Below are 17,013 nucleotides of genomic sequence, written 5' to 3'. Positions count from 1 at the left end.
GTTTGTAATGACAGCTCCAAGGATGCTTTCTGCATGATGTAACTAATCACCCGCAGTATTCAGGTGTGATTTTGGCCCGTTCCTCTACACAGATTGTCTTTAAATCTTGAAGATTGCAGAGGGGCCTCTTGTGAATCTGGATCTTCAGATGCTTCCACAAATGTTCAATTGGGTTTAAGTCAGGTGATTGACTGGGCCATTCCAACAAGTTGATTTTCTTTCTCTGAAATCAACTGCAAGTTTCCTTTGCTGTATGCTTTGGATTGTTGTCATGGTGGAAGGTCCACCCACGTGTCATCCTCAGCATCCTGGTGGATGGCAGCAGGTTCATCTCAAGAATCTCTCTGTACATGGCTCCATTCATTGTTCCTTCAATGATATGAAGTCTGCCAGTACCAGGTGTAGGGTTGGGCATGTGGATTTGAACGATTCCGGTTCCGATTCTCCATTTCGATTCCTGTTCTAAACGATTCTCGCTTCCGATTCTTTGAGGTACAGGTCAAAACAGGTCACAGCTTATTTCGCAGGAGATTTTTTTTTTGTTGAAAAATCTTTTATTTTCTTCATACTATTCACATTGTCAGTTGACTTGAGAGTTAATTTGGTTGCTGTACTGTAACTAGGGTATTAATTAACACTTTAACTGCCGGGAACGTGTTTAGGCGTCTTTCCTAGCCATGCTCAAGTTGCCGAGGACGCCGTAAATCGTCTTTGATATCAATATTTCAAAAATCTGTGATCGGAATCATATTTCCCCTCTGCAGCCTTGAGACACACTGCTGATCTCCTCTCAACCCTCTAGCGGTTCAAGAGCGCCATCTGGTGGCCGATCGGCAGATCGAAACCGGATGTCAACCTTTGAACCGGCAGGACTCACTCCATATGTGGTCCGGGCACTCGCTAATGTTAGAGACTCCGTCTTCACACAGTGAACATCGATCGGTGGAAATAACTCGAAAAAACAACATGATTTGGACGTATACTATTATACAACCTGGAAATAGATCTGGCATTTCAACATCCCATAATCGAAAACTGTCTACTCCACGCTGATCGCCCAACGGCCCGAGGAGACTGGGGTGAGTTTTAGCGTGTAGTATTACCGTGTTCGATATAAACTGCTATGATGAACATATGACCCACATTAGATGAATGGTATAACGTTGCCCACGTAATTATAAATGCCCCCTCGCCCATCCGGTCAACATCAGATGACGTGTAGTAACTTCCAGAACCACGTCCAGTTGAAATTTATTATCTGGCACAGATCGCTATCAAACTGTATTTCATCATCAATATAATGCATTTGGGGCTATAAATCACGTTCTGGAGAAAGCTGCAGAAAGAGATTAAAACATACTTATACTTTAGACCATATTTTAGTATGAATATGTGAATGAAAAAGTTTAACGTTGCTACACCATGAACAATACATATAGGACATTGAATGGGCCCTAATAATGGCAATCTAGCAATAGAATTTAAAAAGTTATAGCCCTGCAAAGAAGGGGAACTTCTCTATGTTAAATAGAGCTGGCAAGGGATGGTATATCATGAATTTAACCTTGGGCAATCAAAGTGTTAACAAAGTAAAAAATATATATTAAAATATTTTTTAATTTTTTGAATTTTTAACACATTCCCCGCCATAGGTTATATCTAGGGATGCTCGATATTGGCTTTTTTACCTATACCGATATTGTCCAACTCTTCATTTCCGATACCGATATCAACCGATATCAACCGATACCGATATATGCAGGGTTTCCCCCCCCAAAAAATGGAATCATTTCAGGTAATTAACATTACATATCTCTTGTTGTGGAATTAACACAACATTATGCATACTTTTGACAATAAATAAAATCAGAATTTGTTCTTACTTGCTTGCCTGGGTAAATAAAGGTTATAGAAATGTAAAAAAAAGAAAATATATATATAATCTTTTTTTGAAAACCGATACCGATATTTTGCGATATCACATTTTAATGCCGATATCGGCCGATAATATCGGACATCCCTAGTTATATCCATCAATATAGCCAGTCTGCCAGCACTATAACCCTATGGAGATGTTTACCTTCTTTGCAGGGCTATAACTTTTTAAATTGTATTGCTATATTGACATTACTATGGCCCATTCAACATCGATTATCTATCGTTCAGGATGTGGGAACGTTATATTTTTTCATTCATACATTGTTGTGTTAATACCTTCGAGAATATAAGTATGTTTTAATCTTTTCTGCTGTAATTCCAAAAACAGTAGTTATAAGCCCTGAAGCATATATAGATTATCGATTGGCGTTTCTTTCCCATACACGCTATATTAAAAAATTCAAATGTATAATCGGTATACATTATGCTTCATCATGCGTGGAGGAAAGGGGGGGGGGGGTCGTTTATAATTCCTTGATCGTCAGTAACGGCTTTATTTACTATGGGTTGATATATTGATCAGACTGTTTGCAGTGAAATTAATAAACAATCTGGTTGAAAATAACGTTACTGCCCTCTTACCGATGAGACTGGAGGAGAAAGATCCCAATTATTCGACGCCGATCTCCTAGATCCATTTCCGGTTTGTATGGCGCAATAAACGCCGAAATCATATCGATTATTGCGTTATGGCAGCGATCCATATTAAGTTAGGAACCGGTTCCCTGTGCCCAACCCTAACCAGGAGAGGAGAATCAGCCCCACACCATGATACTTCCACCACCAAACTTCACTGTTGGTATAGTGTTATTCAGGTAATGTGCAGTGTAGGGCTGCACGATTATCGATTTAAAATCGAAATCGCGATTTGGAATGATGCATTGCAAAAAATCAAATCGCATTTTTTTTAATTATTATTTAAAAAAAAAAAAATGCATTTATTTAACCAGAAAGTCCCATTGAGATAGAAGATCGGTTTGGGAGAGGGAGGTAAGGGGTTTTAGATTGTAAGTTGTGAAGTTTAGACTTCAGAGAGGGAGAGTAAAGTACAGAAAAAAGGATACTGCTGGGTACCGGTATCGATTCCCAGGCAAAAATAAACATTTTCAGGCTCGGTGTCCTGAAAAGACCCACCGCGTAGGCCAGATGCAAGCCGCATTTTACAATAAACCTCTGTGGGGCTGCTTTAAAAATATATATATTATAATCCCAAATTGTATCGCAATGGCAATATCTGTCAGAAAAATCGCAATTAGATTATTTCCCAAAATCGTGCAGCCCTAAATTCTCCTCCAAACATGGTGTGTTGTGTGACAGCCAGAAAGTAACATTTTGGTCTCATCTGACCAGAGTACATGCTCCCAGTAATTCACTGGCTTGTCCAAATGTTGTTAGGCAAACTTTAAACAAGCTTCAACATGTCTTTTTTTCAGTAGTGGGCTGAGCGTGCACAGTGGCCATGACGGTGGAGTGCATTGCCTATGGTCCTTACTCCTTTCTGTCACAGTTGTACCTGCTGCCTCCAAGTCTTTCTGGAGCTCTTTCCTAGTGGTCCATGGCTCTCTGGCTACTCTTCTAAGTATCCTTCTGACTCCCTGATCAGAAATGTTGCGAGGAGCACCTGTGCATGGCCGGTTGATGATGGAGTGATGTTGCTTCCACTTATGGATAATGTCTCCAATAGTGCTTACTGGAAGATTCTGAAGTTGTGAAATACGTCTTTAGCCAATTCTATTTTCATGATTTGCAACAATCTGTTTGTGAAGGTCTTGAGAGCTCTTTGCTTTTACCCATCATTTGATGTTTCTTGTGTGGCACCTTGGTAACGTTTTTTTTTTTTTTTTTTTTATTATATATATAGCCCATCAATGTATTCTAACCCAGTTGACATTATTAGCACAGATAGGAGGTAGAGTTGCTTCCTAATTAGTTTTGTTTTTCAGCTAGTTCCTTGCCTTTCCTTGCTGTGGTGTACTGCTTTTTCTTAGTGTGTCCAATACTTTTTTCCTGTTTCATTCCACTTTATTACACAACTTTATTTACATATGGACTTTAATGTTTAGATTTCTTGTCTGGATTTCTTGAGTTAATACAAACGTCTGGTGCAAATTTAGCTTGAATACACTCATTGGAAATACATTTACTGAACAAAATGTTGATGTGTTCAATACTTATTTCCCCCATTGTATAAACACGATATTCCAGTCAATGCTTCCTTTGTCGGTGGCTGGTGTGAGCTGGGTAGTGTAGTTTTATGAAATGTAGACATCCCTCGAAAGCCCTGGGTCTCCTCTTTCTCTGGACTACAACGATTTCATAAGTGCTTCTTGTTCTCTCGTCTAATACGTTTTCCGGTGCAATGCACGGATATTTTTTACAAGCTCATATTTTGCTAATAACACTTTAAATCATCGGTAAACAAACGTAGTGCTGGAAATATACACATTGACTGCTGTTTTGATAGGGTATGGCAGCCATTGAGCCTGCGTAGCCCAAGGTTGGGTGCTGCACCCTACATTTTAAATTGCTTGAGTGTCTAGAAAAGCGCTATATAAATACAATGATCGATCATTCATTCATTCATTCATTCATTCGCAGTGCGACTGACTGCCTGTGGGGCATCCATTTTGTTTCAGCTGGTGATGAGCAGTCTGCAGTCCATCCTGGAGAACCTGGACACGCCGGAGCTGCTGTGTATGAGTGTCAGGTGCATCCTGCAGGTGGCGCGCTGCTACCCACACGTCTTCAGCACCAACTTCAGAGTGAGTCGCACAGCAGCAAGGACCGTGGCAATGCCATATAGTGTTCCCATAGGGTCTTGCATTTAATAATCTGAATTATAGCCCTTAAAAGGTCTTAGAAATATGATTTATTGGATCAGGAAGTTACCTCTACAGATGTAGCCATTCGGACAGTCTACCGCTGCCAAGTGGTTTCTGGTGGTTGCCGTATTAACAGTATCAACCAGTAGGGGCGCTCAGGTTACACCAGGTTACTTTTCGTCTCTCCGCGAAAAGGGGAGGGAGAGAAACAGCCGGTGCCGGGGTTGTTAAATAACTCGTTCTCAGCTTGAATACGCAGCACGAATGCGCTCGCAGATCAAGTCAGTTTTCTCATGTTGTATATTACAATAAAGTATTTGAGCACTTTTTTATGATATTAGGTTTTTGGTTAAATAAATCCTTTGCATGATTTTTCTCAGTTCTCCGCTTGATATAATTAATCGAGTTGCAAACAAAAGGCTGTGGGCTTTCAGAATATTTCGATTTAATCATCAAATTCAGATGATAAATAAAATGCTTGTAGGTTCATGATGACCAGCAGAACTGCGCAACTTAACCCAGGCAGTTTCTCTCCTCCATTTTCAATTCTTATATTTAAATCTAGGGTTTGTGAAATAATATTTCATGATGATCTTGTATCTTCATTTGGGAAATATTAGTAAAGTTTTGGAGAGTTGTGCTTCAATCAGCAATTTATCTCTGCTGCTCCCCTACTTTTTCAAAAGTAGGGGAGAGAAAGGTTGTCTTTTAACTTCATCATCATAAGTTATGAATGTCAAATTTATATAAATATTACGTGTGGTATGCATCTCAAGACCTATTTCTGAAGCGCTGTGGCTATCCATCAACCCTGCAAATCGGGATCAGTTCTGTCAGGCTTTGCGCCTTCTGGTGGCATATGACAGAACAGCAATCAATCTCAAAATTAACCTCATCGGCACTGTGATAGAATGGTAGACGGACCTAATAACTTCTCTGTATTTAAATGTGTTTGGGGATGATGTCCGGGTTGCAAGGTAAGACTTATAGTAATATCAGCCCCCCCCCCCCCCAACAATTTGTATAGAATTACTTCTTTCATAGTTGTGCGGGAGCTTAGAGGACTGTATATAATTGTCACCTTAGGGGGTGTGGTAGGATGCCTTAACTCTTAAACTAATTGTACCAAATACACAACTGAGTGAATAACTTAAAATGGAGTCACCTAAACTAGAAAGAGCGAGGAAACTGTTTAAATCATAATGCCATTTTTATATAAGCAAAAGGGGGGAAAAAACATACATACAAATATTATTATCACTTTACACAATGCCTAATTAAATACTATAACTAAATTTAGATGGGCGCCCAAATGGTTCTATTAAAGTGTTCTGGCCAAACGTTGCCGCGGTTACCACTGCAGCAGAGGAACAATTCCCTCTGCAGTATGAGAGAGGTGGAGAGAGTTAGTAATCCTGGTGGTGAGAAAGAACCCGGATGGGTTCTGTAACGAGGAGTAGTAGGCCGCTGCGTGGTGATGAGGGCGGGAAGACGCTGCCCGGTCCGATTGGCGCCACCAGTCTGCTCCTGCAGACCAGATGCTCCGCTGTGGTGGATCCGAGTGTCTCGCTCCGCTCCGTGGTGCTGCACGGCGCACGCCGACAGCTGCTGAAGACACGCTGGTCCCCTTTGTACAACAGGCTACTGCTAGTGGCTACTACTTAGGACTGGTTGTGTCCCTTTTCAGAGTCCCTTCGGCACAGACCCTATCTAAATGTCCTCTGGTCTGTGCTATATATCGACTGATATGTCCAGTATAGAGCAGCTATCAACGCATGAGCTGGAGCTACGTTCGGTATTAGCTCCGAGCTAGCTAGCTTCGGCTAACTGCTAACGATAAATGGGGAATACTATAGTCCGCTGTAATGTGCTAATCCCAGACGTTTACTAAACATCGAATTAGTTGGTTACTAAAAACTCACTCTCTCTTGGTGGAATAATGTCCGCTTGGTAAGCAACTTTACATCCTTGGTCACCGTCAAACTATAACGTTACGTGACCAACGCTGGATGCCTTTCTCCCGTCTGGTTCTCTAACAAGTCCGGGCAAGTTCAACGTCAATACAACGTCTCCTAGAGGAAGTGACGCACTTACGCGGGAACACTACCACCTCTGGCCCACTAGATGGCAGCACCGTCATATAACCTGAGATGCCATCAGTAGGCAGACAGTAAACATTATGTGGTAAATAAATAACTTAACTCCCACATATTAAACAGGTTGGTGAACTTAAAGGGGGATAATCTTGGTCTAATTTTACCTAATTGCAGACCCATCAGCACAATAGTAATTTTCCTTCATACTTTTTTTTGCCAGTATGGCCATGAAATAGGTATACTATATTTTATATCCTATATTCAAAGTGGTCTTAACTGGTTGAATTCTGCAGGAACCCTGGCCATAATATTTCATGACTTTGAAATGCACACACTTGTAGTTTTTGGAGTAAATAACAATAGATGGATAGATACCGGTAGATGGATCTTTTTATTTATCCACTTTTGTTGAAATGTATTTTTGGCTTCACCATGGTTGCAATCAACAAGACAACACAGTACAAACACCACACAGGCACAAAATACATTGGCCCAAAACTATGGGGGTAGATTTCTATCAAAAATAAACAAACTCAAAGAATCCACAATCGTAAAAACGTAAATAAATCATAAGGACACGCTTGATCTGCTTAGATTTACGTACGGAATTAAAAAAAACACGCTTGATCTGCTTAGATTTACATACGGAATTCTAAGGACACGCTTGATCAGCTTGGAGTTACGTATGGAATTTTGAGACAAATATTTCGCTGTTTTTCCTCGTGGATTTGTGTGTGAAGCTTCTTCGGCGCTACGCTTCGTGTGTTCGGCTTATGAGCGCTACAAGTGGCCAAAATAGCACATTATCTTTAAGAACCCAAAGTCAGCGAATGGAGCACGCTGTAATGGAGCATGGTGCCAGGAACCAGCAAGCTGGATGGGTACGTATAGTAAATATGATGGGCAAAGTAACTGAAATTATTTCTAAGTATTTAACAGGGTATATAAATACCTACATTGGTAGCGACAGTGGCTCAGGCGGTAGAACGGTCGTCTGGCAATCCGGAGGTTCCCGGTTCGATTCCCGCTCCTCCCGGGCAGTGTGTCGATGTGTCCTTGAGCAAGACACTTAACCCCTTTTTGCTCCCGATGAGCAGGTTGGCACCTTGCATGGTTTCCACCGCCGTCGGTGTGTGTGAATGTGTGAGTGAATGGGTAAAAATGTGAGTAACAAATTGTAAAGCGCTTTGGATAAAAAAAGCAGCCATTTACCATTTATTACAAACATTGAAGGACCAGAGTCTCAGGAAGAACAGCCTGCTCTGTCCCTTCCTGTAGAGGGCCTCTGTGTTGTCTGACCAGTCCAGTTTATTGTTCAGGTGTACCCCAAGGAACTTATATGACTCCACCACCTCCACCTCATCCCCTCGGATGGTGATGGGAATCGGGGGGCCTCTTCTTGGGGTGGTTGCTGTCACTCCACCCCACAAAGCTCTCCACCATATATCCCATACCCTCTAAGTTTCCTGCTAGCTTGTCAGTATAAAGTGGTTGAAAATGCAGTTGTTTGTTGAAATGTGGTGGCCGGACAAGATTTTTGTAATTTCTATATCAAATATGAAAGATATGAATAATAATAATCATGATAATCATACAGATATTTTATATCATTTGAAAGCCCTATAGTTGTTATCTTCAAAATGGTACGTACTATATATATTTACTTTGAGCATACCCACAAACAGATATTCATCATAAACCCCTTCAAGTAAATTTTCAGACTGAATTGTTTTTTATAACTATCACTATAATTATCATAACCTTTGAACAATAGATGATATTTCTAATCTGTCAGCTGTTCTATATTGCCCACATAATTGTCTATATCCCATACCCTCTAACTTTCCTGCTAGCTTGTCAGTAAAGTGGTTGGAAATGCAGTTGTTTGTTGAAATGTGGTGGCAGGACAAGATTTGTGTAATATTAATTTCTGTATCAAATATGAAAGATATTAATAATAATAATCATACAGATATTTTATATCATTTGAAAGCCCTTGTTGTTATCTTCAAAATCGTACTATATATATTTACTTTGAGCATTCATTTTCATAATGGAATGTTGATGCTTAGGGCTAAAGATAATGTGCGATTTTGGCCACTTGTAGCGCTCATGAGCCGAACACACATCTCGGGCCGTGTTCGGTAGCGCCGAAGAAGAAGCTTCACACACGAGGAAAAACAGCTAAATATTTGTCTAAAAATTCCGTACGTAACTCCAAGCGTGTCCTTAGAATTACGTACGTAAATCTAAGCAGATCAAGCGTGTTTTTAGAATTCTGTACGTAAATCTACGCAGATCAAGCAGGTTTTTAGAATTCAGTACGTACATCAGGGTTTCCGTTAGAAAAAATTGTTGCCGGCCTCAGTGTCCGGTAGATTTCAATCTACCGGTCAAATGAGAGAAATTCCGGTCAGAGTTTATTGAGCTTAAAAACAATTGATAGGCAAAAGAATGACAACAAAACAAAATAATGACATCATCAAGGCATGTAGATTTATAATATTTTTACTTAAAACTAGGCTACTTTTGCGTATAAAGCCATTATATTCCAAATAAAATAAGTCCCGAGACTCCATGCTGCTGCCGACTTTAAATCAAATAGGTGTCTGTGGGCAGTCGCCCGACAATAATAAACAGCAGTCTGTTATAATCACATTTTTATGAGCTAACGAATTCCGTTATATTGGACATTTGTATTAATTATATCAAGCAAAGAACTGAGAAATTTGGCAGAGAGAGACGGCAACATTATCGTGGGTTTGCGTGACGACTCTCTCTCTCCACCTCCCAACGACTTATTTGCGAGAGTATGTCGATGCAGAGCAGCAGATTCAGCTGTTATTGGCTCTTTTCTGGCTCTATCTGGGGACCGCACAGCAGCGCCCCCCACCCAACATTGAATTGCCAATGGCTGAATTGGAGTACTGCAATGGCCGCTGTAATGGCCGCTGCTGCTCCGGCTCTGCAGCTACACATGCACTCGCAAAACCCAGCACTAAGCTCTCGCTGACAACATTATTATACCTGCTTGGTGAAGCAACGATGAAACAAATGTAATGATTGTTTCGTTCATCGCATAGGCTATTTAATTTTAGCCTATTTTAATACAATTCAAATAATCAAATTGTACTTAGACTCAGGGAATTATTTTCACCGGACATTAAGACCGGAGAGATTAAATATGTCGGACTTCAACAGATTTTGCCGGTCAAATACCGGTAATTACCGGCTAACGGAAACGCTGACGTACATCTAAGCAGATCAAGCAGGTTTTTAGAATTCAGTACGTAAATCTAAGCAGATCAAGCGTGTCCTTATGATTTACAAAACACAAATTGAGAGGTGCGTGTCTGTGGATCGTTTTTACGATTGTGGATTCTACTTTTGCGTTTGTTTATTTTTTATAGAAATCTACCCCATACAAAACAGCCCATTACAAAGACAAAATAAAAACAACAAGACACACACAGAGCTTCAGGTACATAACCAGTACCATGGTTAAAATGTAAATCTAAGAATTCATAGGAGCAATGGCATGTGGGATAAAATAATATATCAAAAAAGATTTGGGCTAGGGGAACTCTATAGCGCCTTCCAGATGGAAGCTTGTCAAACTCATCATAAAGGGGATGCAAAGCATCAGACAATATTAGCTAAACCTTGTCCCTATTCAGAAGTTCATATAACTAAAAGACAATTGTTTTAGTGGTTTCCCTGTCCAACAAATTTACAACCTCAATTTCAGTAATAATATTAGTTACACCATTAAAAAAACAAACTTGTTACTTTATTACTTAGATTTTGTTAGCACCAAAGATGACAAGAACATCATTGTTGATCTGTTAATCTATCCAAACTGCGATCAAGGCTTGGGTATGCATTATAAGAAAATCCAATCTCTAGCACTCTAAAAAGGATGAAACGGTGCTGATGTGTCTTCTTCACTTAAGCTACCATATACTAGCACAGGGGTTCCCAAAGTGGGGGTCGCCGCGGGGGGGTCGCCAGATGATTAAAAAAATTAAAGAATCCAATTTTTTTTTAAATGTATAAAATGTATGCAGTCAGGCCACTGAATTTAGAAGCAGGCCAGGCCAGTGTTTCTAGTTGCAGCAGCGCAATAGTTAGATAACCTAGGTGGGGAACAACTGGAGATCCCTGCAACTCACACAAGTTGGAGAACTATCTCTCTCTCTCTCTCTCTCTCTCTCTTGCTCTCACACACACACAAAGGGAGCTGCATGTGATTGGTGGAGGCGGGACCCGTACAAAAAACTGTTGTTGCTAATCATTGATGCATGCTAGCCTGTAATAATCCCCCCCAGAAAAATCTACTTTGCATTTGATATATTGCAAATATATGCCATCACACACACTGGCATTTAAAGGGTTAGAATTATAAAATGAATATGTGGTGTTATGATCAGGGCTGAAGTTGAATAAAAGATTGTATTCTTTTCAATCTGAGATTACAAAAAAACAAAATCCATCAAAATCAGTGTTGTTGCTAATCATACATATGCTAGCCTGTTTTTGAACAATAATTTGTGATGCCATCACAAACACTGGCATTTAAAGGGTACAAATAAAAAAAATCCCTGCACCAGAATGCAGGAAATTAAGTCTTTGTAACAAAACAATTCCTGGTGGGGGACCCCCTGCTTAAAAAGTGGCCTGACTGGGGCTATATTTTGCACTATATTTCCTGGCCTGAATGATTTACCCAGTCCGGCCCTGGTTAAAAGCCTCCAATGCTTATTAGTGTGTGTGCGTTTGCATGTTTCAACCATACATTTCCATTTATATAAAATTACCTCCTATAATAGTGGGGGTCGCGGCTCTCTGACACCGTTATTTGGGGGTCGCGGCCTGAAAAGTTTGGGAACCCCTGTACTAGCACAGTGGAGTGAAAGACATAGGTGGGAGCTCCACAGCATTCCAATAAAACAATATGAAATGACAATAGAAGCAAGTAAAAAATTATAAAGTGCAGAGCAGTGATGAATAATGTGTAACAATACATATGGATATGATCTCTCCCACCCATTGTAGGACACAGTGGACATCTTGGTGGGCTGGCACATTGACCACACGCAGAAGCAGGCGCTCACTCTTCAAGTCTCAGGTCTGTAGGTCTTTAGCTTTATCCAATGGAGCTCAGTGGGTAATGAGGGTTTGACACACGGTAGGGATGGACAGGGGATACTGTGTTGTTGGGGCTGGGCAGGGCATATTATGATGTTGGGGTTAGAGTAGGGCTGGGCAGGGGGTACTGTGTTGTAAGTAGGGCTGGGCAGGGGGTACGGTGTTGTAAGTAGGGCTGGGCAGGGGGTACGGTGTTGTAAGTAGGGCTGGGCAGGGGGTACGGTGTTGTAAGTAGGGCTGGGCAGGGGGTACGGTGTTGTAAGTAGGGCTGGGCAGGGGGTACTGTGTTGTAAGTAGGACTGGGCAGGGGGTACTGTGTTGTAAGTAGGGCTGGGCAGGGGGTACTGTGTTGTAAGTAGGGCTGGGCAGGGGGTACGGTGTTGTAAGTAGGGCTGGGCAGGGGGTACTGTGTTGTAAGTAGGGCTGGGCAGGGGGTACTGTGTTGTAAATAAGGCTGGGCAGGGGGTATGGTTTTGTAAGTAGGGCTGGACTGGGGGTACTGTGTTGTAATTAGCGCTGGGGCAGGGGATACTGTGTTTATAAGGGGCTGGGGCTAGGGCTGCAACACTGAGTCGGCATCGTTGATGACGTCGACCATGAAATTTCGTCCATAGATTACTCGCCCTACTCATGTACTGCAGGCATCCACACTACACAGCATTTACAGACATAAATAAAGACTTCATGGCTCATGTCCTACTCTGGGTATTCAGTAGGTGGCGTCAGAGGCAACTACCCATGTAAGGATAGTAGTACTGCGCTTGAAAAACATAAAAAAAAAAAAAAAAAATCCACATTTTCTCCTGTGTTTTTCTCTCATCCCAATTTAGTCATTATGTCAATTTCCCCCCTCCCCTTCCTGGTCGTTGCTCGCATGTGCCCCCCACTGGTCGGTCTAGGGAGCCCTGAAGTCTATCAGATGCTTCCTCCGAGACATAGGAGACAGCCAGCAGCATCTTTTCACCTGCCAGCGCAGACTCTCATTGGCGAGGTATAACGTGTGGGAGGTCACACTACCCTCGCCATCTCCCTCCTTCGCTGTGCAGGCGCCCTGACCGACCTGTAGGAGTCGCTGTTTACAACGACCAGAATACCACCCCACCGGCTTCCCTCCCGCTGACTCTGCCAATTGAGCCAGTATGACGGCCGGCCAAGCCAGAGGCAACGCTGACAGCCGGATTCGATACCAGTGTCTCTTGCGTTACATTAAAATAATTCTAAAATGTTCAATTGCAATTTCTGGTAATTATACATTAATCACGATGCTCTGGAAACAGACAAGTGTGACGGTAACATCAATAAACTAAAAACCAAGTCAAGAAAATATGACTCTTGGTGGGATTTTTCACTATTTGAAAAAGCACATAGTCTGAGTGTCTATTGAACTGTATTGTTATGAATGTTATTGTTCTAGCTAGGGATGCACCGAAATTTTGGCCACCGAAAGTTTTCGGCCGAAAATGGCAAAAAATGGCCTTTCGGCTTTCGGCCGAAAGAGTTTTTTCACCGAAAATATATCACCGAAACAGAAACAACCTGTAACCTAACGCGTGTTGTTGTGATGATGTCGCGCTGTCGGGAGTCGCGCTGTTTCTATGTAAACTCTGCGCGCAACGCGTCCAATAAATGCGTCTTTAACATGCTTTTATATCCTTATTTACTATATGCCCGTCGCGGTTAATCACTGAGTGATCTAATATGCATATTATTCAGAGCGAGAGGGGGGGGGATTGTGTTTCTCACATTGACGCTGTCTGTCTGTCGCGCGTCTACTGTGCCAAAGTCAAGAGAGCACATTCATCTGGGGACTAGAAAGGTGCGCTCAGTAGAGCACAGATGTCCGCTGCGGCAGCCAGAGAAAAGATGGAATTAATGTACTGTATGCATTCAGAAGTGCTGAATAAATGTTTTATGGACCCATAATAGTGATTATTTATTATTTAAGTTAAGTTTTGCCATAATCATATATTTTTCCATAATCATAATGTTCCACAACATTGGTAAAAAAAAATTCTATTCTATGAATCATTTTCGGCCTTTCGGCATTCGGTTTTCGGCCAACTGTTTTCTATTTTCGGTATCGGTTTCGGCCAAGAATTTCCCATTCGGTGCATACCTAGTTCTAGCAAAGGGATTGCACAATTTTCGCCTCAGTTTGTTATTGTTAAGTGGTTGCACAATTTGAAAGCTCATGAAATTGATGTTGTTTAAATACATGTAAACTTGACCCATTTCATGTCTACCAGTATTTTGTTTGGTCGAGGGGAGACCCAAAGACATTTTGGTCTGTCAAAGGGGGACCTGAAAGAAAAAGTGTGAACCACTGGGTTACTGTGATGTAGCATTTGAATGAAAGCCGCACTGTTGTTACAAAAAATACATAAAAACAGTAAAGTCAGTGTTACTGGTGTTTGAAATCCCAATCAAATACACAAATCAAATATAACTATCTTTGCCATAACACATTGAACTCTTAACATCATTATCCATAGTTTATAAAACGGATGATAGTTCCAGTCCTTGATTATAATTGGCTGAGCCACGTTCAAAGCCATTGTGAAATAGTGTTGCTTAGCAAACATTTAGCTTAATGTCGCTGAAGAACTACATTGCTTGGTGGAAGAATGATTATTTGTTAACTTGTTCTTATTTTATGTAACCTTCCCGAGTGTATGTAGTAACCGTTTTATAAAAGCAATAAGCTCATTTGACCCCCATGTCCGCTCCATTGTTAAAACCTCTTACTTCCACCTCCGCAAAACTCAGCCGCCCGCCTCCTCACTAACACCCGGTCCCGTGAACACATCACTCCTGTCCTCCACTCTCTCCACTGGCTCCCAATCAAGGAAAGCATCAACTTCAAAACACTACTCCTCACCTTCAAAACCCTCCATAGCCTGGCCCCCCCTACCTGACTGATCTCCTTCTTCCTTACCACCCCACCCGTTCCCTCTGGTCCTCCTCCACTGCCTCCCTCACTGTCCCGTCATCCAAGCTCAAAAACCTTGGTGATCGGGCCTTCTCACGCACTGCACCTTGACTCTGGAACTCCCTCCCTCAGACCATCGGAGACTCCCCCACACTCTCCACCTTCAAAACCTCCACCTTCTCCCGCCTCAAAACCTACCTGTTCGCCCTAGCCTTCAACCTCACCAACCTTAACCCCCCCCCCCATCCAACCTGTTTTGATCTTTGTTACTGTGGCCTTATGTTTTCTGTGTATCATGCTGTTTTCCATTTTTCCCCGTGGTCTTATGTTCCTTTTGTTTTCTCTGTTTTTCCCCACCTAATGTCAGCGACTTCGGGTTCCTGAGAAGCGCTTGTGATTCTAGAATGGCCAAGCGTAACCCAGTGAGTGACTAGGATGCCTTGTAGGACCTGAACATGCTTTGAGTCTCTGAAAGGGTGTGTGTTTCTTCCTGTCTGTCTGTGTGTGTCTCTCTCTCTGTGTGCATGCGTGTCTCCAGGCTGGCTGCAGAGCTTGGAGCAGTTCTGGGTGGCAGACCTGACCTTTTCCACCACCCTGCTGGGTCAGTTCTTGGAAGATATGGAAGCTTATGCAGAGGTAAAAGACTAAACAAAAAAACCCACATGAAAACAAACATAAAAGTGCAGTGATCATAGTGCAGACCACCGGATGATACTATTTTAGCGGTGGCATACTGCGTGATCGCAAATTCCTGGGTTAGAATCCGGCCCAGGACATCAAAGTCAACTTTATGTCATTTCCCATAATGTGCAAAACATACAGAACATTTTAATTACGATCCACCCTTCCCACTGTATATACAAATATCTAATATAAACATAAAGTAACCATTTAAGCAGAAATACCCTTAAAAAAAACACATCTTCAAGTAATGGTGTGAATGAGGCCCACTGTGAAAGTCATCTTCCCCCAGTAGGATTATAGACATTTTAGTCATTTATCAGCCACTCCTATCCACTGACAAGTGCAACAGTCGAATGAAGTCAAATGATTGTATCACCAAAATGAGAAGTCACGCTGTGGACGGAAAATAGTGGCCAGTAGCCTAATGGGCTGCTCCGACCGCCTCCAGCCAAATCTAGCAGCGTGGCTGCCATTAATTTCCAATGTAGAGGAGCGTATGCAACACCTCACGTGTACCTCGTGGCTGCATACGCTCCTCTACATCGGAAATTAATTGAAGGCTGCTAGACTTGGTTGCTTTCGGTGGGAAAGAACCATAAGAATACGTAGCTACAAATAAAAGCAAATTGCAATCCTAGTAATGAGGACAAAGGACAGGGAACTTTCTTTAAATGTCTTTTATTAGAGCATGATCAAAATCAACAATGTCATGTGTCTGTAGTGGGAATCTTTGGAAGTCCACCGTTCGATTCCGATTCTTTGGGTCACAGCTCGGTTCTCGATCACAATTAGGCAGTTCGGTAGATAAGATTGTAGATCATTTTTGTGTCACAATTAAAGCTATATTGTGAGTCTTTCTACTTGGCAATCTGTAGGATTTGGTGACTGCTTAATGATTTATAGTTCTATGCTAATGAGGGAGTTAAAAACCATATCACTGAAAACTGGGGGGGGGGGGTAATATATATAATAATTTGTGAATGGATTTTTTTAGTGCTGTCAATCGATTAAAATATTTAACTCGATTAATCGCTTGATTGTCCATAGTTAACTCACGATTAATCGCAAATGAATTTAAAAAAATCTACCATAAACGGATCTTTTTCAAGTTCCAAGTTTTAATACTCTTATCAACATGCGAGTCAACAAATGCTTGCTTTATGCAGCCATTTAACACTTTAATCGCCAAGGACGCCTTAACACGTCATTCCCCGCCATGCTAATTCTGCCAATGGTGCCGTAACACGTCATTGAGATCAATATTTCAAAAATCTGTGATCGCAATCATATTTCTCCCGCGGAGACTTGAGATCTACTGTTGATCCCCTCTCAACTCTCCAACGGTTCAAGAGCGCCATCTGGTGGCCGATCGGCGGATCGCCCAAACCGGAAACCG

General features: G+C 41.7%; 1 protein-coding gene across 2 annotated transcripts in view; it reads left to right on the top strand.

The window, feature by feature from the left end:
* smg1 (SMG1 nonsense mediated mRNA decay associated PI3K related kinase) overlaps positions 1–17,013 on the top strand; it is a 474,356-nt gene that overhangs the window by 85,619 nt on the left and 371,724 nt on the right. For both annotated transcript variants that reach the window (XM_084329910.1, XM_084329909.1), the window contains exons 7-9: positions 4,575–4,700; positions 11,912–11,984; positions 15,472–15,569. In XM_084329910.1, the coding sequence (XP_084186036.1) occupies positions 4,575–4,700; positions 11,912–11,984; positions 15,472–15,569 (297 nt within the window). The remainder of the gene's footprint in view (positions 1–4,574; positions 4,701–11,911; positions 11,985–15,471; positions 15,570–17,013) is intronic.

This window comes from Notolepis coatsorum (genome assembly GCF_963971535.1).
Source record: "Notolepis coatsorum genome assembly, chromosome: 14".
NCBI lineage: Eukaryota > Metazoa > Chordata > Actinopteri > Aulopiformes > Paralepididae > Notolepis > Notolepis coatsorum.
This window is presented reverse-complemented; position numbering and strand designations above follow the sequence as displayed.